Source organism: Perognathus longimembris, chromosome 13 (assembly GCF_023159225.1).
Source record: "Perognathus longimembris pacificus isolate PPM17 chromosome 13, ASM2315922v1, whole genome shotgun sequence".
In the NCBI taxonomy this organism is placed as follows: Eukaryota; Metazoa; Chordata; class Mammalia; order Rodentia; family Heteromyidae; genus Perognathus; species Perognathus longimembris.
Genome location: NC_063173.1, coordinates 55,933,003 through 55,958,339, shown reverse-complemented (window position 1 = coordinate 55,958,339; position 25,337 = coordinate 55,933,003). Strand labels below are relative to the sequence as shown.

At 50.7% G+C, this 25,337-nt stretch overlaps 2 protein-coding genes across 2 annotated transcripts; both read left to right on the top strand.

The window, feature by feature from the left end:
* Positions 1–1,470: 1,470 nt before the first annotated feature.
* Positions 1,471–12,557, top strand: Tut1 (terminal uridylyl transferase 1, U6 snRNA-specific). Its single transcript, XM_048360582.1, has 9 exons — positions 1,471–1,628; positions 4,332–4,522; positions 5,995–6,310; positions 6,493–6,593; positions 8,078–8,547; positions 9,737–9,846; positions 10,123–10,233; positions 10,397–10,489; positions 11,392–12,557. The coding sequence occupies exons 1-9, from the start codon at positions 1,547–1,549 to the stop codon at positions 12,507–12,509; spliced, it is 2,592 nt and encodes an 863-aa protein (XP_048216539.1). The 5' UTR covers positions 1,471–1,546; the 3' UTR covers positions 12,510–12,557.
* Positions 12,558–13,356: 799 nt separating this feature from the next.
* Eef1g (eukaryotic translation elongation factor 1 gamma) lies at positions 13,357–24,760 on the top strand. Its single transcript, XM_048360384.1, has 10 exons — positions 13,357–13,540; positions 14,626–14,784; positions 15,527–15,590; positions 15,707–15,849; positions 16,281–16,424; positions 18,070–18,199; positions 18,707–18,914; positions 23,975–24,147; positions 24,240–24,364; positions 24,525–24,760. Exons 1-10 carry the CDS (start codon positions 13,406–13,408, stop codon positions 24,681–24,683), a joined length of 1,440 nt encoding a protein of 479 aa, XP_048216341.1. The 5' UTR covers positions 13,357–13,405; the 3' UTR covers positions 24,684–24,760.
* The last annotated feature ends 577 nt before the right edge of the window (positions 24,761–25,337 follow it).

Below are 25,337 nucleotides of genomic sequence, written 5' to 3'. Positions count from 1 at the left end.
TCACAACCCGATCCTTGTCCCTGGGCTCCCCAGCTCTCCTATTCCCGCCCAGTTTGGAACCTACACCTGCATGGCGTCAGGAGCAACTGACGGTCTGGGCTGCTCTGAGCCCTCCCCTCCGAAGCCTGCAGACGGCTCTCATGCTGCTTAAAGCGGGCCGACCTGGCATGGGGGCTGAGGGAGGCGGGACAGTCCCGGTCTCCGTGGGTAAAGAGATTGGACACTGCCCATCCTCGGTCGTTATTCGCCTGGTAAATACGGGACACGGGATCGGTGATCAGGCGGCGTCCATGGTGTGGTGGGAGGCTAGGTGGGAGCCGACCCTGGACACCACCCCTACGCTCCAGCCTTTGTGTCTGCCTTATGAATATTCATGAACATTTAGGCCAATCAGCGCTGAGTAGCTCGGAACACACCTATCGGTTTGCCGTAGGCCCTAAGAATTTTTTTTTAATTGTCCTGCTTGGGGCTGGAACTCTGTGCCCGGCATTGTCCCTGAGCGCTTCTGCCCAAGGCTAGTGCTCTATCACTTTTTTTTTTTTTGCCAGTCCTGGGCCTTGGACTCAGGGCCTGAGCACTGTCCCTGGCTTCTTTTTGCTCAAGGCTAGTACTCTGCCACTTGAGCCACAGTGCCACAGTGCCACTTCTGGCTTTTCCTGTTTAGGTGGTGCTGGGGAATTGAACCCAGGGCTTCATGTATACTATGCAAGCACTCTTGCTACTAGGCCATATTCCTAGCCCTCTGCCACTTTTTATTATTTTTGCCAGTTCTGGAGTTTGAACTCAGTGCCTGGGCACTGTGCCTGACTTTTTTTTTTTTAAATTAAATTTTATTGACAAGGTGTTGTGCAAAAGGGGTACAGTTACATAATAGGGCAGTGAGTATATTTCTTGTGATATCTTACACCCTCATTTTTCTTTCCTTTCTCTAGATCAGGTAGGCATATATACAATATCTAGTGTACCAAAATCATATACAGTGACCACGTAGGATATGCCCCAGGAACCTGACTTCCTTTTTGCTCAAGACTAGAACTCTAGCACTTGTGCCACAGCGCCACTTCTGGCCTTTTCTATATATGTGGCACTGAGGAATTGAACCCAGGACTTCAAAGTATACGAGGCTAGCCCTCTACCACTAGGCCACATTCTCAGCCCCCCACTTTTTGTTTTAATCTTTATTTTTTTTCTTTGCGTTCTACCACTATGAGCCGCAGCTCCACTTCTTTTTTTTTTTTTTTTTTTGTAGTTTATGGGAGGTAAGACTCTCACGGGGACTTTTCTGCCCAGGTTGGCTTCGAACCCTGATGCACACACAGACCGCAGCCTCCTGAGTAGCCGGGATTACAGGCGAGTGCGCCCCCACGACTTCCTTAAGCCTTTTTTTTGAGATGGCTAGATACGGAACTCTGGTACTGAGGAGCGAGGTTTCCGGAGGCCCCGTCGTCACGGTAGCACCCCACGTCACTTCCGGTGAGACCGGCGGAAGCGGCTTCGGAGCGCGGTCCGCGTTGCCGCCGTGAGTGGTGGCTTTGGGCCGGAGGCTATGGCGGCGGCGGGCTCGGATGTGGAGGCGCTGCCGCGCGGGGGCTTCCGCTGCAGCCTCTGCCAGGTCACCACAGCCAACCGTAAGCGGTGGCCCGCGAGGGAGGGGGAGGCGGCAGGCTCCCGCCTTTGGGTGCCAGCGAAAGTTAGGGTCCTAGGTGGTGGCACAGCTCGTCGAGTCGCTGCAAAGCCTCGCTGCTTTATTCCCACCACCACCACCACCTTTTTTGGTGCCAGTTCTGGAGGGCCTGAACACTGTCCCCCTTCCTACTCAAGGCTTATGCTTTAATCACTTGAGCCACAGCTCCACTTCTGGCTTTTTGATGATTAATTGGAGATAAGAGTCGCGTAGACGGTCCTGCTTATGCTGGCTTGGAACCTAGATCCTCAGATCTCAGCCTCCTGAGTAGCAAGGATTATAGGCCACCAGCACCCAACCGCCTTATTCCCCTTTTAGCCATGTCTACTTGGTATCTGTTATGGCCTCTAGTGTTTGAGTTTAGAGATGGAAAAGTTCACCACTTAGACTGAGGCAGTTTCAGTGCGTGTAGAGCTGTGGCATCAGAGAGAAGGTAGAAAGTGGGAGAACTACAGAAAACCTCCCGAGAGACCAAGATGGGTGAAACAGCATGGGAGGAATGACTGGAAGTTAACTGAGGAAGAGGGAGGGGGAAAAAAAAAAACAACAAGCATCTAGGCCAGGCGCTTGCATGACAGTGCAAAGGGCTCAATGAAGCCTCAGATTTTACTTTTTATCTTTTTTCTGTTGCTTAGCTGGCACTCTGCCATTTGTTCTCTGTCTGATATCTAGCTTTTTTTGGAGATAAAGTCTCATTGGCTTTTCTGTTCCAGCTGGCTTCGAACCACAATCCTCCAGATCTTGGCCTCCCAAGTAACTAGGATTACAAGCATGAACCACCAAATTTCTTTGTTCTTGTTGCTCAATATTAGGGCTTGAACTCAGAGCCTGGGTGCTGTCCCTTAGCTTTTTCACTCAAGACTGGTATGCTACCTCTTGAGCCACAGCTCCACATCCCACTTTTTGGTGTTGAATTGGTGATAAAGAGTCTCATGGACTTTCCTGTCTGGGTTGACTTTGAACCTCAATCCTCAAGCCAGAAACTAAGTGGTCTTTCTTGGCCCCACAAATACTTCAGTGACATCAAGCGGGTGACTGATAATAAAGATAATTCTAGCAGCTAAACTGTCCACGTTGACCATGTACCAAATTATCTGCCAGGAGCTTATGTGGTAGACACTATTACTACCTCTATTTTATATATGACGAAACATACATTCTGAATCACTATCCCTGGAAAAGTTACCTGTGAATTTCTTTACAACTCATAGGTCTTGCTGCTTTACTTAATATATGGTATAAACAGTATTTGCTAAATGCTGGTGGCTCACCCCTGTAATCTTAGCTACTCAGGAGGCTGAGATCTGAGGTCTGCAGTTTAAAGCCAGCATGATGTGAGACTTTGTTTCCAGAAATAGAGCTGTGGCTTAAGTGGTAGAGCTCTATCCTTGAGAGATAGCACAAGTATTGAGTCCAAGCCTCGATACTGGCACCAAACAAAATGGAACAAAAACTGTGTGTGTGGGCTGGGAATATGGCCTAGTGGCAAGAGTGCTTGCCTAGTATACATGAAGCTCTGGGTTCAATTCCCCAGCACCACATATATAGAAAAGGCCAGGAATGGTGCTGTGGCTCAAGTGGTAGAGCGCTAGCCTTAAGCAAAAAAGAAGCTAGGGACAGTGCTCAGGCCCTGAGTCCAAGGCCCAGGACTGGCAAAAAAGAAAAACAACAACAACAACCCAAAACAACTATGTGTAGGTGGCTCACACCTATAATCCTGGGCAGGCAAAATGGAGAGCCTTTATCTCTAGCCAGATAAAAGCCAGAAGTGGAGCCCAGTGCTGTGGCTCACACTGTAACCCTAGCTACTCAGGGGGCTAAGATCTGAAGATGGTGGTTCAAAGCCAGTCTGGACAGGAAGGCCCAGGAGACTCCTTTCTCTCTCTTTCTCTCACACACAAATCTGGAAGTGGAGGTGTGGCCCAGTTAGTAGATCAACAGCCTTTGTGAAAAAGCTAAGCAAGAGTTAGAGGCACTGAGTTCAAGCTCTGATACTGGCAAGGGAAAAAAATGTTGGTGTCTCACACCTGTAATCCTAGCTACTCAGGAGTCTGAGACCTTAGTATTGTGGTTCGAATCCAGCCTGGGCAGGAAAGTCCAAGACATTCATCTCTAACAAGCTAGAAAGGGCCAGAAGTGGAGCTGAGGCTCAAGTGGTAGAGTGTTGTCTTTGAGCAGAAGCTCAGGGACAGCGCCAACGCCCTGTGTTTGAACCCCAGGACCCCCACAAAACAAAATAAAATAATGTATACATAGAGAAATGGGCAGTCATGTCAGATGTAGAAGGAGTGAGGTCTTTGATTATTCCAAATTTCACACTTGCTGTGTCTTGGAAGATTGGATCAATAGGATTTAGGTATGCAGAGTAGAGCCACGGAAGAGATACATTGAAGAATAATGCAGGGCTGGGAACGTGGCTTAGCCATGGAGAGCTTGTCTAGCATGCACAAAACTCTGGGTTCAATTTCTTAGTATCCCATAAACGGAAAAAGCCAGAAGTGGCACTGTGGCTCCAGTGGTAGAGTGGCTAGCCATAGCAAAAGAAACTCAGGGACAGTACCCAGGCCCTGAGTTCAAGCTCCAGGACTGACCAAAAACAAAACAGATGGGTAACACAGATGTTTTTGCCTCATCCTCGTTCCTTCAGGACCCAGCCTGGATGCCCACTTGGGAGGCAGGAAGCACCGCCATCTGGTTGAACTGCGTGCTGCCAGAAAGGCCCAGGGACTAAGGAGTGTATTTGTCAGCGGTTTCCCCAAGGATGTGGACTCGGCTCAGCTCTCTGAGTACTTCCAGACATTCGGACCTGTGGCCAGTGTTGTCATGGATAAGGACAAGGTAGAGTGAATGGCTCTGAGAGTAAAGAGTGAGTCAGCCAAGGTGCATGGGGGCTGGGGGTGGTGGTGGTGGTGGAGAGGGAGCAGGAAGGAGAGAAGTGGGAGGGAGAGGAGAGAGAAGAGGGAGACAGCAGGAGGGCAGAGGGGAGAAGCCTCTTGTGGCCTGTGCTTGGTAGATACCATAGAACTTGTGAGAGCTTCTCATACCTCCCACCCCCTTGTGGTTTACGGTGCTCACTGCTTAGTTATCAAGGGGACTTCTTTGTCAAAGATTCAATGTGCCTTGTTTTTTGTTTTGGTGCCAGTTCTGGGGCTCCAGCTCATGGCCTTGGCATTGTTCCTGAACTTTTGTGCTTAAGGCTAGTGCTTTACCACTTGAGCCACAGCTCCACTTTAAGCATTTTGTAGTTGGTTGGAGATAAGAGTCTAGCCTACCTAGGCTAGTTTCACTATTCTCAGATCTCAACCTCCTGAGTAGCTGGGATTACAGGTGTGAGCCACTGGCACCCGGCTCAGTGTACTTTATTTTGCTCACCAAATACTTACTGCTGACTTAGTGCTAAGCACTTGCTTAGGATTGCATTCTGAATGGTGAACAAGATAGATGAAGTCCCTGTTTGCATGGAGTTTATAGTCTAGAGGAGAAAAATTCTAGTGAAAGCTGGTGTTCAAAGAACATACTACCAACCTGGGTGCTGGTGGCTTATGCCTGTCATCCTAGCTACTTAGGAGGCTGAGCTCTGAGGATTTCAGTTTGAAGCCCACCTTGGCAGAACAGTTCCCATGAGACTCATTTCCAGGTAACCACTCAAAAACTGGAAGTGGCACTATGGCTCAAGTGGTAGAGCATTAGCCGTAAGCAAAAGAGCTCAGGAATAGTGTTCCGGCCCTGAGTTCAAGCCCCAGGACCGGCAAAAAAGAAAGAAAGAACATGTTGCCAGGTGCTGGTGGTTCTTGCCTGTAATCCTAGCTAGTCAGGAGGCTGAGATCTCAGGATTGTGGTTTGAAGCCATCCTTGACAGAAAAGTCTGTGAGACCCTTCTGTCAGGAAAAATGCAAAAATGGAGGTGTGGCTCAAGTGGTAAAGCAACAGCCTTGAGCAAAACAGCCAAGTGAAAGCCAGTGGGCCTGAGTTCAAACCCCAGTACCAGCACACACAGGATAGAGATGCTCTCTTGTTCTTGTGCTGTCAGATCCTGTTCTTGGATTTTTTTTTTTTTTTTTTGCCAGTTCTGGGGCTTGAACTCAGGGCCTGAGCACTGTCCCTGACTTCTTCTTGCTCAAGGCTAGCACTCTGCCACTTGAGCCACAGCGCCATTTCTGGCCATTTTCTATATATGTGGTGCTGGGGAATCGAACCCAGGGCTTCATGTATACGAGGCATGCACTCTTGCCACTAGGCCATGTTCCTAGCCCATGTTCTTGGATTCTTGGTTGCAAAGCTATCATCCTTTCTCCTGCGTGGTCTGCCAGGGCGTGTTTGCCATCGTGGAGATGGGGGACGTGAGTGCTCGGGAGGCTGTCTTGTCACAGTCCCAGCACAGCCTGGGAAAACATCGCCTTCGTGTCCGACCTCGGGAGCAGAAGGAGTTCCAGAGCCCAGCTGCCAAGTCCCCGAAAGGCGTGGGCCCCGACAGTCAGCAGCTTGCCAGAGCCTTAGCCGAAGCCCCGGATGTGGAGGCCCAAATGGTGAAGCTGGTGGGACTGAGGGAGCTGTCTGAGGCCGAGCGGCAGCTGCGGAACCTCGTCGTGGCCCTCATGCAAGAGGTCTTCACAGAGTTCTTCCCAGGTAAGCAAGCGCCTTGCCCTGTGCCTGAGCCTCCCTGTCCGTCAGCCCCCACGACTGCGTCCCAGCTTCCCTCGCTGGACCGGTTCATTCAGCTGCCCTTCCATCTCTGTGCCCCGATCTGTTCTTGCACCTCCGGTGCCTCCCTGTTGTCTCCTGACCTTCATTCTCTGCTCTGTCCCTAGGTTGTGTGGTCCATCCTTTTGGCTCTTCCATAAATAGCTTTGATGTCCATGGCTGTGATCTGGACCTCTTCTTGGACCTAGGTGATATGGAAGAACCTCAAGTGAGTGACCAGGGAGGTACCCAAGGTGGTCATGCGATTGCGGGCAACTCTTAGGTCCACGTTGTAAAATGGGCACGATAGGACCTACGTACCTATGCAGGCATGTAATCTTAAGCTACTTGAGAGGCTGAGATCCAGAGGATCTGAGTTTGAAGCCAGCCTGGGCAAAAGTTCAGGACTCCTTTTCGACCCACAGTCGGGTTGAGTGGTGTGTGCCAATCATCCAGGCTATGCGGAAGGGTGAGACTGGGGGGATTGTTGTTCCAGGCCTCCCAGGCAGAAAAGGCCTGCAGAGGAGAGTCCATCTCAGCAAGTGGCACACACCTGTTGTCTCAGCTACCTTGGGAAACCCAAGGCAGGCACCAGTGGCTCATGCCCGGAATTCCAGCTACTCAGGTGGCTGGGTTCCAGAATATTGCAGTTCAAAGCCATCCTGGGCAAGGTCCGTGAGATTCCATCTCCAAAATAACCAGCCCTACTCCTCCCTGCTCCCCCCACCTCCCTGTGCCCTCCCTAAAAACCCAATAGGCTAAAGGTGTGGCTCAAGTGACAAAACTGCCAGTCAGGCAAGCTGAGCAAGTGCAAGGTCTTGAGTACAAACTCAAGTCGTGGTTAATAAAAAAGGAACAAAGAGGACCAGCATGGCTTGGCAATCGTAGCAAGCATGAGCCCTGAGCGTAAACCTCGTTACAGCCAGAAGAAATGTGAATGAGGACTGGTGTTAGGTTGAAAATGAATTGGCATGGATGGGTAGATGACAGCTCTGATAGATTTTCAAGGTATAACCACCTTCTTGGGGGAAAATATATAAATGTTGGGGATATACATATATATTTTTTTTTTTTCTCTCTCTTTTTTGCCAGTTCTGGTGCTTGAACTCAGGGCCTGGGCATGGTCCCTGAACTTCTTTAGCTCAAGGCTAGCACTCTACCACTGGAGCCACAGCACCATTTCTGGCTTTTTCTGTACATGTGGTATGGAGGAATCAAACCTAGGGCTTCATGCATGCTAGGCAAGCACTCTACCCCCTAAGCCACATTCCCAGCCCAAGGGTTCTTTTTGGTGGGTTGTGAGGCTTGAACTCTGGGCCTGGGCACTGTCCCTGGGCTCTTCAGCTCAAGGCTAGCACTCTACTACTTCAGCCACAGCCACTTTCTGGTAGTTAATTGGAGATAAGAGTCTCACAGACTTTCCTGCCTGCACTGGCTTCAAATTATGATCCTCAGATCTCAGTCTCCTGAGTAACTAGGATTACAGGTGTGAGTCACCAGCACCTGGCTTAAAGTTGTTTTCAGAAAGCACTGCTGTGAAGATTAAATGAGTTGATTTATGTAAGCTCCCCAAATAGCATCTATCACATAATAAACACATGAAAATATATAAGCATGCTGCATAAAAGTAGTAGCCGCCATGCTGCGGGTAGAGATGTCCAGAGTCGGGGCAGCGGGAGGGGCAGCTGCTCACTCACCCCTTTCCCTCTGCAGCCAGCCTCCAAGGCTCCTGAGTCTCCATCTTTGGACTCAGCCCTTGCTTCCCCACTGGATCCTCAAACTCTGGCCTGTACCCCAGCGTCTCCTCCAGACTCCCAGCCCCCAGCCTCTCCCCAAGATTCTGAAGCACTGGACCTGGAAACTCCTTCCTCCTCCCTGGCACCCCAGACTCCGGACTCTGCTTTGGCCTCTGAGACTGTCGCCTCCCCCCAGTCCCTTCCTCCAGCCTCACCCCTACAGGAGGACAGGGGAGAAGGGGACCCGGGGAAGGCCCAGGAAGAGGCAGAGGTGCTGAAGGAGGAGCAGCCCGAGGGAGCGGCAATGCTGGAGCTGGTGGGATCCATTCTCCGTGGCTGTGTCCCTGGTGTGTATCGGGTCCAAACCGTGCCCCATGCCCGGCGCCCTGTAGTCAAGTTCTGCCACCGACCTTCCGGTCTCCACGGCGATGTCTCCCTCAGTAACCGGTACCTTTATTTTGGGGGGATGGTTGGGGAGGCCTGCTGGGAGTGGATCCACAGGGTGGATGAGAGTTCCAGCCTAGCACTTGTGCTTGCTGAATCAAGTTTATCCCTGTTTTCATCTTTTCTGCTACTTAACCTCCTGTGTGGCTCTGTTTTGATGTTTGTTATGTGGGTTCTTTGGAGTCTTTTTTCTTCTATGCAATTCAAGTTGGCCAGGAACTGTGTAGTCCACACTGTCTTCAAACTTGAGATCTGCCTGCCTGCCTATCTCCCAAGTACTGGATTAGCAGGTGTATGCCACCATGCCTGGCTGTGTAATACTTTTTTTTTTTTGTCAGTCCTGGGGCTTGAACTCGGGGCCTGGGTGCTGTCTCCCTAAAGTTTTTTCACTCAAGGCCAGTGTGTTCTACCACTTGAGCTACCACTTCTGGATTGTTTTGGTAGTTTATAGGCGATAAGACTCTCATGGACTTTACTGCCTGGGCTGGCTTTGAACCATCATGATCCTCTGATCTCAGCTTCCTAACTAGTTGGGGTTACAGGTGTGAGACATCAGTGCCTGGCTGTGATACTACTTTTTAAGGGATGTAGAAGAGATTCTGTGGTTACTTAAGTATTTGGGGAATGTTAAGATTCTCCATCCTCTTGTCTTTTTCTGTTGTTGGTTGTGGGGCTTGAACTCAGTGTCTAGGTTCTGCCCCTGAGCCTCTTGGTGCTCAATCAAGGCTAGCGCTCTACCCTTTGAGCCACAGCACCATTTCTGACTTTTTTTTTTTTTTTTGGTTGTCTTTTGAGTAGTTTACTGGAGATAGAGTCTCAGGGAGACCTTTGTGCCTGAGCTGGCTTTGAGCCATGATCCTCAGATCTCAGGGATTATAGGCTTGTCTTTGTCTTTGCATACTAAGGACTCTCAGCAGTCTGTGTACCTATAAGTATACCTATCTATCTTGGCATTACTGGTGTTTGTACTGAAGGTCTTGGATTTGCTGGGTGGGTGCTCTATCAATTGAACCACCTCCAGCCCTGAGTAGTCTGATCATCTCTGGCTGTCTTTTCTTCTTTTGTATACCCTCTCACAAGATAGCCACACTTTGGGAAACATTGTTGGCCTTACTTGAGCTGGGCTGAAGTCTGGAATGGGAGCTAGTAAGGTTTACTAGATCCTAACATTCTTGTTTTTCCTTTGTTCTAGGCTAGCCCTGCATAACTCCCGGTTCCTGAGCCTCTGCTGTCAGCTGGATGGGCGAGTGCGACCCTTGGTGTACACCATCCGCTGCTGGGCTCAGGGGCGAGGCCTGTCAGGTTAGGAACAACACATGGTCCTGAGAGGGTGTTCGGGCAAAGGCGTATTTCACCCCGAGTCCCTTATTCAGGGAGAGAAGGGAGGCAGGTATGGGAACCAGGGTGGAGAAAATCACCAAGGGTTTGGAAGCACCTCTTTGTAACTGGACTTAATTTTTTTTTTCCTTTTTGGTCATAGTGGGGTTTGAATTCAGCGCTTCAGACTGGTAGGCAGGCACTCAGCACTTGTGAGCCATGCCTCTCTCCCCTAACTGGAATTCTCGGTTACTTACCCAGGGAGTGGCCCCCTTCTCAATAATTACGCCTTGACCTTGCTCGTGATCTACTTCCTGCAGACCAGAGACCCTCCCGTGTTGCCTTCTGTGGCCCAGCTCACCCAGAAAGCAGGTACTGCAGGCAGCCCCTGTCCTGTCTCCTCGGCCTCACCTTTTCATCACACTTAGACATAACAAGCTACACACAATGAGACCTCTGTTGCCCCCCCATTCCCAACCCTCAGTCCCTTCATCTTCCTGCTCCAAAGCTGACTCCCTCCGTTCTACTTCCACAGGGGAGGGAGAACAGGTGGAAGTGGATGGCTGGGACTGTAGTTTCCCCAGGGATGCCTCAAGACTGGAGCCCAGCACCAACGTGGAGCACCTCAGTGAGTCTGGTAGAGAACTAATGATGGGTTATTATTATTATTATTTTTTTTTGGCCAGTCCTGGGCCTTGGACTCAGGGCCTGAGCACTGTCCCAGGCTTCTTTTTGCTCAAGGCTAGCACTCTGCCACACTTGAGCCACAGCGCCCCTTCTGGCCGTTTTCTATATATGTGGTGCTGGGGAATTGAACCTAGGGCTTCATGTATACGAGGCAAGCACTCTTGCCACTAGGCAAACCATCCTCGCATGGTTTTTTCACTCAAGGCTGGTGCTCCACCACCTGAGCCACACTTAACTTCCAGCTTTGTTGCTGGTTAATTGGTGGTAAAGGACTTTTCTGCTCGGGCTAGCTCAAACTGATCCACCAGCAGCAGGCAGACGTTCTTCACCACAGTGGTAACACACCGGGTGCTGGGCGTGCTCCCAGCAGTCCTGTGGTGTCTAAGCTTGTAGGCATTATGTGGCTTGGCCAAGGTTTGTTGTTGTTTTTGCCAGTCCCGGGGCTTGTTCCAGTCTAGCACTCTATCACTTGAGTCACAGCACCACTTCTAGCCTTTTCTGTTTATGTGATGCTGAGGAATCGAACTCAGGGCTTCGTGCATGCTAGGCAAGCACTCTACCACTAAGCCATCCATCCCAGCTCCTTGGCCAAGGTTTATACTTCTAGTGTGGGCAAGGAGCAGTATCTGGGGGTGCAGGGAGGGAGGCTTGATTTCTTTTTTAGGGGGATTAGAGAAGCCTGGTTTCTTGGGACTCTTCTGAGCCTCTTGGGAGGAAAAATTCTCTCCAAGGATGGAGCTTCTTGCCAAGTGGCTGTTAAAGAAATGTCTTTGGTGCAGGACCTGCCTCAGTCTCGGTCCTCACCTTGCAGTGGCCCTTTCCTCAGTCTGTTCCTTCTTCCAGGTTCTCTGTTGGCCCAGTTCTTCTCCTGTGTCTCTTCTTGGGACCTCCGTGGCTCACTGCTCTCCTTGAGGGAGGGCCGGGCATTGCCGGTGGTGGGGGCCCTGCCCTCTAACCTCTGGGAGGGTCTGCGCCTTGGCCCCATGAATCTCCAGGACCCCTTTGACCTGAGTCACAATGTTGCGGCCAATGTGACCAGCCGGATGGCTGGGCGGCTCCAGAACTGCTGCCGAGTGGCAGCCAATTACTGCCGAAGCCTCCAGTACCAGCAGCGATCCTCTCGGGGTCGGGACTGGGGGCTACTCCCCCTTCTACAGCCCAGCTCCCCCAGCTCCCTGCTGTCTGCCACGCCCATCCCCCTTCCCCCGGCCCCCTTCCCCCGGCTCACTGATGCCTTGGTCCAGGTGTTAAGGGAAGCACTGGGATGCCGCATAGAGCAGGGAACCAAGAGACCGAGGTCCGGAGATAGAGCTGAGTCTCCCCAAGGAGGGACAAGCAAAAGGTTGAAACTAGATGCACAGAGAAAGAGCAGTGAGGAGGGGAAAGAGGAGCAGCAGGGATGTGAGGAGGACCCTGGTGAAGATGGGGTGGAAGAAATGGTTATAGAGGCTGGAGAGGTGCCGCAGGACTGGGCCATGCGGAGCCCTGGGCCATCAGGGGAGCTGCCTGTCGTGACCACAAACTGCGTGGACACACTTGCTGAGCAGAGGTCCATGGCACCTGAGCTGACTGGAGAGGGGTCTCAGGGCGAGCCTAGAAAGGGGGCATCATGCCCCACCTTAGTGAGCTGGCGCTGTGCTCTGTGGCACCGAGTGTGGCAGGGGCGCCGGCGAGCCCGGAGACGCTTGCAGCAACGAAGCAAAGAAGGAGGTGGCAACAGGACCACCGCAGGATTGGAGTGGCTGGCCATGGAGGCTCAGGTAACCCAGGAACTGAGAGAACCAAATGTTGGCGAACAGACGCCAGACACCCAGCCTCTCCTGACCTTCGTGGCGTCCGCCTCGCAGGCCGACCAGACGCTCACTGTGACCCCACTCCAGGACTCTCAAGGCTTGTTCCCTGATCTCCATCACTTCTTACAGGTTTTCCTCCCGCAAGCCTTTCGAAATCTCCTCAAGTAGAGGATATGGACCCTAAGAGGACAATAAAGCTGCTAGTTTAATACCACACTCCTCTTGTTCGTTTTTCTTTTTGTGTGTGTGTGTGTCCTGGGGTTTGAACCCAGGGCCTGGGCACTGTCCCTGAGCTCAAGGCGAGGGCTCAACTACTTGAGCCACAGCTCCACTCAGAGTTGAGTCTCACAGCCTTTCCTTCCCAGGCTGGCTTCGATCCTGAGATCTCCGAGTAGCTGGGATTACAGGAAGAGCCGCCGGTGACAGCATCACCCATTCTTAACTGTCCACCCAGTTCTTCAGAGGGATAAGGAATTTTCAAACTTGAAGTGGGTTCAAATCCACTCTCCGCCCAGGGTTTCTTGGTCCCGGGACAGCTCGGCCTCCCGAAGGCTGGAGGGAGGTCCGGAGCCCTTCCTGACGGTGGGCCCCGGCGGGCCCCCGGCATCCCGGGGCTGCAAGGTGGCTGACTCCCAGCGAATCTATTCTGCAGCCTTGGGGTCCCGTTAGGATGCTCGCCCTCCGCAGAGCAGCCTGCGCGGACCGCCGCCGCCGTGCAGTCGTGGTTTCCCACTCCCGTATTCCACACAGCCGTAGCGAGAGGGGCTGGGCAGGTCCCACCGTTAAGCCTCTCCCAGCGGGGCCCACGTGCAGGGGCCCCGGGGTCCGGGCCTGACCTGAGGCGGTGCCACGTTCTTTCTCCCGGTTCTCACACCGTCCCCGCCCTCCGCGCCCAAGGAGCCTCCGCTGAGGACTCCGATTGGTCTGCTCTGCCTGAGGGGGCGGGCCACGTGAGAGCCCTACTGCGCAGGCGCGAGCGTTCGCGGCGCGGGCCGGCAGGCCCCACCCCTTTCTTTTTCCAATTCAGCGCCTCGGGATACGGAACTGTCGTGCGCGGGCCTTCTATGCCGTCCTCACTTTCCGGCGGCTGCCTCGCCACGGCTCTCCCCGGCCCCCTCCCTCCTCTCCCCGGCGGCGCACTTTGCGGCAGCACCGACAGCCCCACCCCCTTTCTCTGCGGAATCACCATGGCGGCTGGGGTAAGTTCGTCGGCTCTGGTGATCCGGTTCGTCTCATCCGCCGCCATCCTCGGTCCGACCGGGGCGGCTCGGCGCCGGAGGGCTACGGGAGCCCTGCGGGGGTCCGGCCCGGGGCCTGCCGAGGGGCCTGTCGAGGAGCGGGGCTCCCGGGGCCGGCCGGGGGGAGCCGAGCCCGGAGCTCCCGGAGGGCAGAGGTGGAATGTGAGGAGAGGGCGATGCTCGCGTCCGCGTCGTCTGCAGCCGAGCCGGGCGGCCGGCCCGCCGCCGTTGGGGACGTGGGGGGGTCTCGTCGTCCTGATGGAACTTTGCCTCCCGCCTGGTGGGCCAGCGAGCGGGGGCCGAGGCGAGGTGGTGGCGGGGGCGGAGGGGCGGCCCGGCCCAGGCGCGCGGCTGGCGGGGTCTCCGGGTAGCGGAGCTGGACCCCGCGGCGGAGCCCGACCGAGAAGTCGGTTGAGAACTCGGGGCCGGCCGGAACCGGAGGACGGTGGTGCTGGACGAGCAAAGAGGCCTTGGAAGATCTTTTGACTTGAGGAAGGAGCGTCGATTTAGGAAGGGAACGTGCTGTTCAGAGCGCTCGGCGTGGCGGTTCTCGGGGGGCACCTGGGGAGTCAGTCTCCTGTTCGCGGTGTGCCCCTCGCACGGGTGATGCTTTTCCGGCGTGCTGAGCTCAGCAGTGGAGTGAGCGAGTTGTCAGGCGCCGGGGTCACTGTGAATGAATGAAACCGAGGGTTCCGGCAGGGCAGGGCAGGGCGGGCAGATGGGGGAGGCTACGGAATCGCGATCTCTGGATTTCTCGCAGATAACTCGGGGAAGGAGGGGAGTGCTTCCTTCCCAGGGTGTCCTTAGGGAAGGTCACATCTGTCAGCAAGCTTTATTTAGCAGTTGGTAGGTAATTCTGTTCTTGGTATTTCAGAGGACTCTGATTACATCGGACAAATAACTAAAGAACTTGGTTCAGCAGGCGCGGCGTAAATAAATGGGGTCACTCAGGAAAGTTGTCCTGCGTGGGTGGGGGGGAAGAGTGGCTTTGGGGACCTGGAACCCATTTTATTCACAACAATCTTCTTCACTCCTTTTCTTGATAGACCCTGTACACATATCCTGAAAACTGGAGGGCCTTCAAGGCCCTCATTGCTGCTCAGTACAGTGGGGCCCAGGTCCGTGTACTCTCCGCACCACCCCACTTCCACTTTGGCCAAACCAACCGTACCCCTGAATTTCTCCGAAAATTTCCTGCTGGCAAGGTGAGTAGGGAAGTGGAGAGGGTTGTTTGTTTTGTTTTGATCCTGAGAACCCAAAGAGCTCTAGAATTCCATTGCCCCACATTTCAGTGGTTTAAAAATAAAAGAATTTGAAAGCTGGGTGTGATGGTGCACACCTGTAATCCATCCCACCAGTGGGATGGCTGAGTCAGGAGAATTGAGGGTTCAATGCTACCCTGTGCCACAAGGAGAGGTTTTATCTCAAAGAAATCAAAGGAAGTTATTTATTTTGAGATAACTATGGAGTGCTCTTCAAAAGCCTCTTGCAAATTCACAGACTTACTTATATTTGTGGGAAACAGTACAGTTGCAATGTTACCAATGCAGTTATATTAAGTACTCACTATTAAGTATTCATTAAAGTGAATTTCTCCTCTGAGGGCCTTAAGAGATAGAGGAGGGCCATTGCTATGTGAGTTGTGCCCTAATTCTTGTCAGTGATACAGGTATAGATGTAAAACTTCCTAGAACTCGGAAGCTTACTTTAGGCTTACAATCTTCTTACATGTTATATAGATGAAATGAAAGAGTTTTAGCTTTCTACTTAATATGATTCAGAGGTTTCCTGCAAATTGCCCCTAACAGCGAAACGTTCCAGTTGCTTAGTTTGAATATTTAGATTGTAAGGGAATACCGAGTCATGTTTTTTTTTTTGAAATCTAAAAACCATTCACTTCTTGGAACTGGTTCCTGAGATATGAACTGTGCTTTACTTTTTCCATAGGTCCCAGCATTTGAGGGTGATGACGGATTCTGTGTGTTTGAGAGCAACGCCATCGCCTACTATGGTAATTCATTGCAGGGATAGTTGGCACTGGGAGGGAGGTGAGGGTGGACTGCATTGGACCTGGTGTGGTATTGGCACGATTCCCAAGGTTCTGACCTGCGGGCTCTGCCTCTGCAGTTAGCAATGAGGAGCTTCGGGGAAGTACTCCGGAGGCAGCTGCCCAGGTGGTGCAGTGGGTGAGCTTTGCTGACAGTGACATAGTGCCCCCCGCCAGCACCTGGGTGTTCCCCACCTTGGGCATCATGCACCATAACAAACAGGTGAGCTTTGGAACTTGGGGGGATTCCGGGGTCAGCATTGGCTTCTGAGTGTTGGGGAGTAGGAACCAAAATAAATTGAGAACCAGATAGCAAGAATATGTGAGCAATGCAAAGATGGTTCTACTGATGACATCTGGGTACTTGGTCAGACAAGTGGCTTGTCTTGCATGTTATACCCAATGGGAACTGAGGGGTTAGAGCAGATGTGCCCTAAGGTTTCAATAAGTGATGATGATTATTGTCAGCAAAGTGGGAAGTCAAGCCAGACCCACCACAAAGGCATTTAGTATTGAGAGCTTCATTCATTTGAGATGATTCTAGAGGATCCTGACTTGATTAAAAGAGGGTGGGTATGTCTGATTATGTTAGTGGGAGGAGGATGAGGAAGAGAGGTTGATGCCCTTATTAAGTTTGACCATTTTGAATCATAGGCCACTGAGAATGCAAAGGAGGAGGTGAGGCGAATTCTGGGGCTGCTGGACGCTCATCTGAAGACAAGGACTTTCCTGGTGGGCGAACGAGTGACACTGGCCGACATCACAGTTGTCTGTACTCTGTTGTGGCTCTATAAACAGGTGAGGTTGATAACACGGGACCCATTTGGTAGGGAGTAGCTGAGTGTTGGAAACCCAGTGGTCAGTCCTGGTTGGCCTGGCTCTCCTGAGGACATGGATGAAAGGGAGTCCAAGGTCCTAGCCGTGCGGGTCCCAGGGTTGATGCGGGTGGGGACTCATCGCTGTGAGGTGGTTGCTCTGTATGTATGCTTGCCTTTTTTGGGAAACTTGATCAGCCTTAGTTATGAAGACTGAGATTTGCAGCTTCAAGATCTTTTAGGAGAAAGATCTGAGTTTAAGTTTTGGCTTCACTTACTGGTGGATATAGAGGGATATGTGAATTCTTTTAGGTTGTGTGTGTGCATGTGTGTACATGCCTTGGTATTTGGATTTGAACTCGGAGCCTTGTGTTCTTGCTGTGGCACTCCGCCACTTGAGTCACACTTCTGTGGGTTCCATCAGTCCCATTCCACCCTCCACCTCCAGCCCACCCCCATGATCGACAAAATCACAGGGTAATAATGAACATTGTCTAGGTTGTTGGATGAGAAGACCACTGGTGGATTACAACTGTAGTCCTAGTGGTTTGGGAGTTCTCTTTAAGACACTAGGAAGAGGGGTGGTGTGGTGGTAGAGTCCAGGACTTTGAGCATACTACCACTGAGCTCCACCATGCAGGTCCTCTTAATGAGTAGCTCTGTTGTAGTCGCTCCCCTCCTTCCCTCTGTGTTAGGGCATCACTTGTGTTTGAATTCATGGTTTTGGCTTGTTAGGCAGGTACCTTATTTGGTTCATGCCCCCAGCTCTTTTTTTTTGCTTTTGTCATTTTTTTTTTTGATAGGATCTTGTGCTTTTTGTCCTGGCTGGCCATGGACCGCGATCCTCCCTGTTCCTCTCATATACCTGAGATTAGTAAGCACAGCTTGTTTGTTCAGATGAGATCTTGCTTATTTTTTTGTTTTTCCCCAAGCTGACCTTGAACCATGATCTCTGACTTCTGAGGAATAGTCTTAAAAGAAGGCCTGTTGGCACGTGAAATTTAAAAGATTGATAACAATAATATTTTATAAAAGAAACAAGATGCAACTTTTTCTACCAAATGGATAATAGTGAATGGAAGATGGGGGATAGGAATCTCTTAAATTAGACTGGACTATAAAGAGCTTTTTTTTTTAAGTGTAATTCCAGTACTTGGCTGCGGCGAGAAGGTCATGAATTGGAGGTCAGCCTGGGTGGGTAGTACAGTGAGACCCTGTCTCAAGGTAATGGCAATGCTGGGTACCAGTGGCTCACACCTGTAATCCTAGCTACTCAGGAGGCTGAGATCTGAGGATGGAGGTTCAAAGCCAGCCTGGGCAGGAATGTCTTATCTCCAATTAACCACCAGAAACCCGGAAGTGGCACTGTGGCTCAAGTGGTAGAGTGCTACCTTTGAGCTGAAGAGCTCAGGGACAGCACCCAGGCCAGGCCCAGAGTTCAAGCACCATGACTGACCAAAAAAAGTCAGTAAGCAAGAAATACAGGTGGGGAGAAACGGGAAGAAATAAATGCCGTCAGGTGCGGCTGCCTCGGATTCTGGAGGAAGGGTCCCTAGAGAGTGGAGCGAAGGGTCTACTGGGCTCTGCTTTCGCTGTGCCCACCTTAATCCACCCGCACATCTTGGCAGGTCTTGGAGCCTTCCTTCCGCCAAGCTTTCCCCAATACCAACCGCTGGTTCCTCACCTGCATTAACCAGCCCCAGTTCCGGGCTGTCTTGGGGGAGGTGAAGCTGTGTGAGAAGATGGCACAGTTTGACGGTAAGTCTTGGGACAGGGGCACAGGTCAGAGTCCCATTTACTCTTCCACAACCCCTTGATTTCCTGTCCAGCCTGTGGGTTATGGAGACCCTGTCCTGTGAAATGCAGAATTGTGTGTAGTGTTATTTCTGAAGGTGTCTCCTTGCTTGTGCAGGGACACTGCAGGGTGGTCTATAGTCCCATCCATCCATTTTTCCTTTTATTATTAAGCTGGTTTCTGCTTGGCTTTCTTTTTTTTTTTTTTTTTTTTGGCCAGTCCTGGGCCTTGGACTCAGGGCCTGAGCACTGTCCCTGGCTTCTTCCCGCTCAAGGCTAGCACTCTGCCACTTGAGCCACAGCGCCGCTTCTGGCCGTTTTCTGTATATGTGGTGCTGGGGAATCGAACCTAGGGCCTCGTGTATCCGAGGCAGGCACTCTTGCCACTAGGCTATATCCCCAGCCCTCTGCTTGGCTTTCGATGAATCTGGAGATGGAACATTTACCTCCCTTGCCTTTCCTCTACCTTAGCTAAGAAGTTTGCAGAGAGCCAGCCTAAAAAAGATACCCCACGGAAAGAGAAGGGCTCCAGGGAAGAGAAGCAGAAGGAAAAGGCTTCTGAGCGAAAAGAGGAGAAAAAGGCAGCTGCCCCGGCTCCGGAGGAGGAGATGGACGAGTGTGAGCAGGCGCTGGCTTCTGAGCCCAAGGCCAAGGACCCCTTCGCTCATCTGCCCAAGAGGTGAGAGGATATTGGGTGACACGCTCATTTCTATACCCTGTGGCAGCCAGGGCCAGAAGTTTAGGTTATTTATTTACTTATTTTGGTGGTACTGGAGTTTTGTTTTTGTTTTTTTTGGCCAGTCCTGGGGCTTGGACTCAGGGCCTGAGCACTGTCCCTGGCTTCTTTTTGCTCAAGGCTAGGACTCTGCCACTTGAGCCACAGTGCCCCTTCTGGCCGTTTTCTGTATATGTGGTGCTGGGGAATTGAACCCAGGGCCTCATGTATAGGAGACAAGCACTCTTGCCACTAGGCCATACCCCCTAGCCCGGTACTGGAGTTTTGAACCCAGGGCCTCGTGTGTGCTTGTCAGGGACTCTACCCCTGAGCCATTCATCCAGCCCTTTTTCACTGGTGATCTTGAGATACGGTCTTGGTTTCTGCCAGGACATGCCAGTGATCCTTCTATTTTGCATTTCTTCCCACTCTAGCTGAGATGACAGACACGCAACACCATACCCACTTTAAAAGTGTATTTTAGATTTAAAATGTTTTATTTTTTTGCTAGTCCTGGGGCTTGAGCTCAGGGCCTGAGCACTGTCCCTGGGCTTCTTTTTGCTCAAGGCTAGCACTCTACCTCTTGAGCCACAGCGCCACTTCTAGTTTTTTCTGTTTATGTTGTGCCGAGAACTCGAACCCAGGGCTTCATGTATATGAGGCAAGCACTTTATCACTAAGCCACATTCCCAGCCTCTGGACAAACTTAATTCTGAGTTACTGTGATATGCTAAGTGCTTGCTTCCCCAACTACAAGGTAAAAGTTAATGTGTTTAAAGTGATCAAGTAAGACTGAGACTCCTAGCAGAAGTTAGTGGAGATGGGGCTGAGCTCTGCACCCTGAGTGCACCCATGGGATACCTTCCTGCTCCTTGCAGCCACACACCTGTGGGCCAGGTTCTGCTGTTAAAATAGCGATTCTTGGAAGAAAGCATATAGAGTTTTGTTTCTTAGCGCTTCTATGGCTAGATCTCCGGGCCTGGACCACTATTCCCGAACTTTTGTTCAAGGTTAGCACTCTACCACTTAAGCCCCAGCTCCACTTTCAGCCTTTTGGTGTTGTATATTATTGGAGTCTCTTGGACTTCCCTGCCTGGGCTGGATTTGGTCTGAGATCATTTAGATCTCAGCTTCCTGAGTAGCTAGGATTATAGGCATGAGCCACCCTCACTCAGCTTAGTGAGAGATATTTTTGTGTGTGTATAAAAAAGGGATAGCCAGTGCTTTTCTGGTTCTGTACCACCTAGTCACTTTAGTTATTGCCCTGAACATTTCATTGAAAGCCGGTGTCTTTTCTTTGGTCATTGCGTTGTTGAGTCAGGGTCTCCTCATGTAGACCAGCTGGCCTTGAACTCAGGCCTTGTGCCATTCACTATTTGGTCAGTTAGGATTCAGATTTGACCAACCCCCCCCCCCCCACTCTCCCACTTTATCATGGTTAGTGTGGGGTAACTTGGTGTGCCTGGGAGGGAAGTCAGAGGTGTGCAGAGTTGCACTGGGATAGGTTGAGCAAGATTGTGTGTGTATGTGTGAACAGTTATAACTGACCCTAACTGTATGTGCTATTGTAATATAGACATGATGAGGCAGCAAATTTGAAATCTTGCAGACCTCCTCTCAGCCCATGTGATGCTCCTGTCCCAGCAGTGGGACCATGCCCCCTTTTTTTTTTTTTGCCAGTCCTGGGCCTTGGACTCAGGGCCTGTGCACTGTCCCTGACTTCTTTTTGCTCAAGGCTAGCACTCGGCCACTTGAGCCACAGCGCCACTTCTGGCCATTTTCTGTATATGTGGTGCTGGGGAATCAAACCCAGGGCCTCATGTATATGAGGCAGGCACTCTTGCCACTAGGCCATATTCCCAGCCCTGGACCATGCCTTTTTTTACATCCATTTTGGAATGGTTAATGACTGCTTGCTGGATTATCATGGTGCCCTATGGGGTTGCTCACAGTGTCTTCCCCTGAGGCTTTAATGTCACAGAGATGAAGTTCTTAAAGACTGAGACTTACTGTTCAGGGTTTCCTTTAAGGTCTTCTAGCTAAAGGTACTTTCTCAAAAGTCTGTGGGTGGTTTATAATTAATTCTTTGAGACAGTGTCTCAAATTACAGTTCAGTGGGCTAGGACTGTGGCTTAGTGGTAGAGTACTTGCCTAGCATGCATGAAGCCTCAGGTTCAATTCCACAGTACCACATACACCAAAAAACCTGGAAGTGGCACTGGCTCGAGAGTTTTGCTCAAGAGCTAGCCTTGAACAAAAAGGAGTTCAGGGACAGTGCCCAGGCCCTGAGTTCAAGGCGTAGGTCTGGCAAAAAACAAACAAAAAAACAAAAAAAAAGTCTGGACACAACTTTGTTTTTGTTTTGGTGCTGGTCCTGGGGCTTGAACTGACGGCCAAGGCTAGTGGTCTATTTGAGCCACAGCTGTACCTCCAGCTTTTCTTTTTTTTGTTGTTGTTGTTGTTTTTTTTTTTTTCCAGTCCTGGGGCTTGAACTTGGGGCCTGAGCACTGTCCCTGGCTCCTTTTTGCTCAGGGCTAGCTAGCACTCTACCACTTGAGCCACAGTGCACCTTCTGGCTTTTTCTATATATGTGGTGCTGAGGAATTAAACCCAGGGCTTCATGTATATGAGACAAATACTTTACCACCTGGGATGGCTTAGAACTGCAGTCCTCAGATCTCAGCCTCCTGAGTAGCTGATATTACAGGTATGAGCCACCAGTGCTAGGCTCGAAACTTTGTTTTAGCAAGGCTTTTTATTATTTATTTTCATTTTTTAATTGGGTTTACATATTTTTCACAGTACACATTTTAACTTTTACAATGATGAAAATTGTCATTCTACTCTATGTAGCTTATAAAGTCTATGAACTTCAACAATAAAATCACTTTCTCCATTTTGGATGATATGTGCATTATGTTCCTTTTATTTAGCAACATCGGTTCTTCCCTTCACTCATACCTTCCCATTCCCACTCATGTGTTGCTTAGTTCCCTTTCATCAGTGTCCAGTGTAGGTCCTCTTTGCTATATTATTGTTGTTTTAACAAGGTTTTGTTTTGTTTTGGTCCAGTTTTCATATATGCATATGAAAGAAAGTTCTTTGAAGACTAGAGGTGATAGTTCAACCTTGAGCAAAAACTGAGCGAGAACTTGAAGCCCTGAGTTCAGTCCACTACCACCACATACACACAAAAGAAGTTTTTTATTTATTTTTTTTTTTTATTTTTTTTTGGCCAGTCGTGGGCCTTGGACTCAGGGCCTGAGCACTGTCCCTGGCTTCTTCCCGCTCAAGGCTAGCACTCTGCCACTTGAGCCACAGCGCCGCTTCTGGCCGTTTTCTGTATATGTGGTGCTGGGGAATCGAACCTAGGGCCTCGTGTATCCGAGGCAGGCACTCTTGCCACTAGGCTATATCCCCAGCCCCAAAAGAAGTTTTTTAATTGGTGCTGGTGCTCATACCTGTAATACTAGCTACCCAGGAGTCTGAGACCATTGTTCAAAGCCAGTTAACCACAAAGGCCAGAAGTAGAGCTGTGGCTCAAGTGATAAAGCGAGAGCCTTGAGCATAAGAGTTTGGTGCTTTGCTACAGTATAAGCTTGGATAGCCACCACTTGGCCTCACCCATACAGGAAGGATAAGGGGGAACAGTCTAAATCATGGGACTGTTGGGAGGTGCAGCGAAATCCTGCCTTACTTACCGTGGTGATACTTGTGTTCATTAGTAAGTGAACTGGCTTCGCACTCATTTTACTCAAGGTTTGGCAGGTTGGTGGCACATTTATTTAGCCACTATATTGTGTATATATAGCTATAGCTACATTTAAAGAAGAAAGGCAAGCTCTGGTGGGTCACACTGTAATCCTAGCTTCTTTGGAGGCTGAGATCTAAGGATCATGGTTCAAAGCCAGCCAGGGCAGAAAAGTCTGTAAGACTCTTACTGCCAGTTCACCACCAGAAAACTGGAAGTAGAGCTGAGGCTCAAAGTTTAGATTATGCTAGTGTTGAGCAGAAGAGAGCCAAGGCCCTGAGTTCAAGCATCATGACCGACCATAAAAATAAAGAATGAATAAAAATTTGAGGAAAAAAAAAAGAATGAATGAGAAAGCACTGGTACCTTGCCACATTGGTATCTTTATATGTAGCTGTTGCTGGTTAGGCTTTCTGGATTCCTCCTGTCTTGGCCTGGAATACTGGGATTACAGGCATGTACTGCCCTACCCAGCAAGAATTTTTAATAGTTTGTCACTGTTGACAAATTAAGGCACAGAACTGCACTGGTGGTCCCTGCATCTTTGAAAAAAATCAAAGACCAGAGGAAACTATGTAAATATTAGTGCTCTTGTCTACTGTCAATTATAGATGGCCACTTTTTTTTTCCTTGTCAGTCACAGGGCTTGAACTCAGGGGCCTGGGCACAGTCCCTAAGCTCTTCAGCTCAAGGTTAACGCTCTACTACCTTGAGCCACAGCTCACTCCTGAGCCTGAGACTTTGCTGCTCTGCCCTGCCTGCCCCTCCTGTGTTGATCCTGTCCTTCTTGGCTCAGATGCAGGATGGCCTCAAAGATAACCCAAATCGGAAGGCTCCTTATAGAAACTGGTTTTTTGACACCAGGGTGTGAGATGGGAGGCAAGGACCTTCATATTCTTGCTTCTGCCTGTTTAACCTGAGAGGCCAGCCTGGTGAGGTGGGGGGACTTTAAGCAAGTCAGTAACTGAGTAGGGCTTGTGCTAGAACAGTCTGGGTGGGGCTGGGCTGGGGAAGAAAGGACTCCTTCCCCTGATTCTCCACCTGGGGGCAGCAGTCAGCCATGTCCTGCTCTCTGAGAGTCCCACCCTCATGCTCGGCATACTTGGGCAGAGGTGTGGCCAGGGCCTGTTATGGTCCCTTCTGTTCAGCATCTACCAGTGAATTTGGAGTGAAAGAGTCAATTTGGAGCGAAAGCACCCTTAGCCTAAAATTCCCTTGTTGTGTCTATAGGACTTGTCCTTATTGGCTGTTTCTGTTTTCTTCCTCCTTGCAGTACCTTTGTGTTGGATGAATTTAAGCGCAAGTACTCCAATGAGGACACGCTGTCGGTGGCGCTGCCATATTTTTGGGAGCATTTTGATAAGGATGGCTGGTCCCTGTGGTATGCTGAGTACCGCTTCCCTGAAGAGCTCACCCAGACCTTCATGAGTTGCAACCTCATCACGGGTGAGGGGGAGAGGGTGGGTCTAGGAAGAGGCTGGGAATCTGTGTGGACTAATGTGATTTCAACTGCTGAATGTTCTCCTTTGCCCTCCCAGGAATGTTCCAGCGATTGGACAAGCTGAGGAAGAATGCCTTTGCCAGTGTTGTCCTCTTTGGAACCAATAATAGCAGCTCCATTTCTGGAGTCTGGGTTTTCCGAGGCCAGGAGCTTGCCTTTCCGGTGAGGAAGGGGGACGGGGAGGAGTGAGTCTCTTGGGTCAGGGCAAGAATATGGGCAATGAGGTGAGCCATGTTGGGACACATTCTCCATTGCGTTTTGGGGGTAGCACGGGTATCTGGTAAACCTGACCCCATGCCTCTTTGCTGGCTTCTATCCCCAGCTGAGTCCAGACTGGCAGGTGGACTATGAATCCTACACATGGCGGAAACTGGATCCTGGAAGCGAGGAGACCCAGACCTTGGTTCGAGAGTACTTTTCCTGGGAGGGGGCCTTCCAGCACGTGGGCAAAGCCTTCAATCAGGGCAAGATCTTCAAGTGACCATCTCTTGCCGTCGCCTAGCTGCCTGCACCTGCCCTTCAGGGAGATAGGGGTCATTAAAGGAAACTGAACATTGAGCCTTTCCTGTCCTGCTTCCTTTGTGAGTGGTGCTCCTTGAAAGGGCAGAGTTGCGTTGCCGAGGGGCCCGGGGCCGCAGCAGCTCCGCAGCAGGCGAGAAGTCTTCAGAAGACCAGAGTGGAGGCCTGGCCTCATTTTTGCCTTATTACACTGCCTCCTGCAGTGGAAAGATGAGGAACAGGGTGTGGTGGCACCGAGCTTAATTGCTACCAAATTCTTAGGAACCCTATTCCATGGGAAGAACCACCATGTAATGCAGTGTATAGAGGAACTTTTTTGGGTGTATTCTGGTTCTGGGGCCTCACAATCTTGTTTTTTTTTTTTTTTTTTTTTTTTTCGCCTGTGGCTGGTACTCTACCCCTTGAGCAACAACTTCAGTTCCTGCTTTTTGCTCTTGGAGATTGAGAGTCTCCTCCGTTTGTCGTCTCAGCTGGCTTTGAACTGAGATTTCCAGATCTCAGCCTCCAGAGTAGCTAGGATGGGCTCCCAGCACCTGGCCTGAGTTCATATTTCTAGTCCTTCCTTGTCTGGGGCGGGGGAGGTGGTTCCAGGAATCTTCTAGAATATCCAGATCCT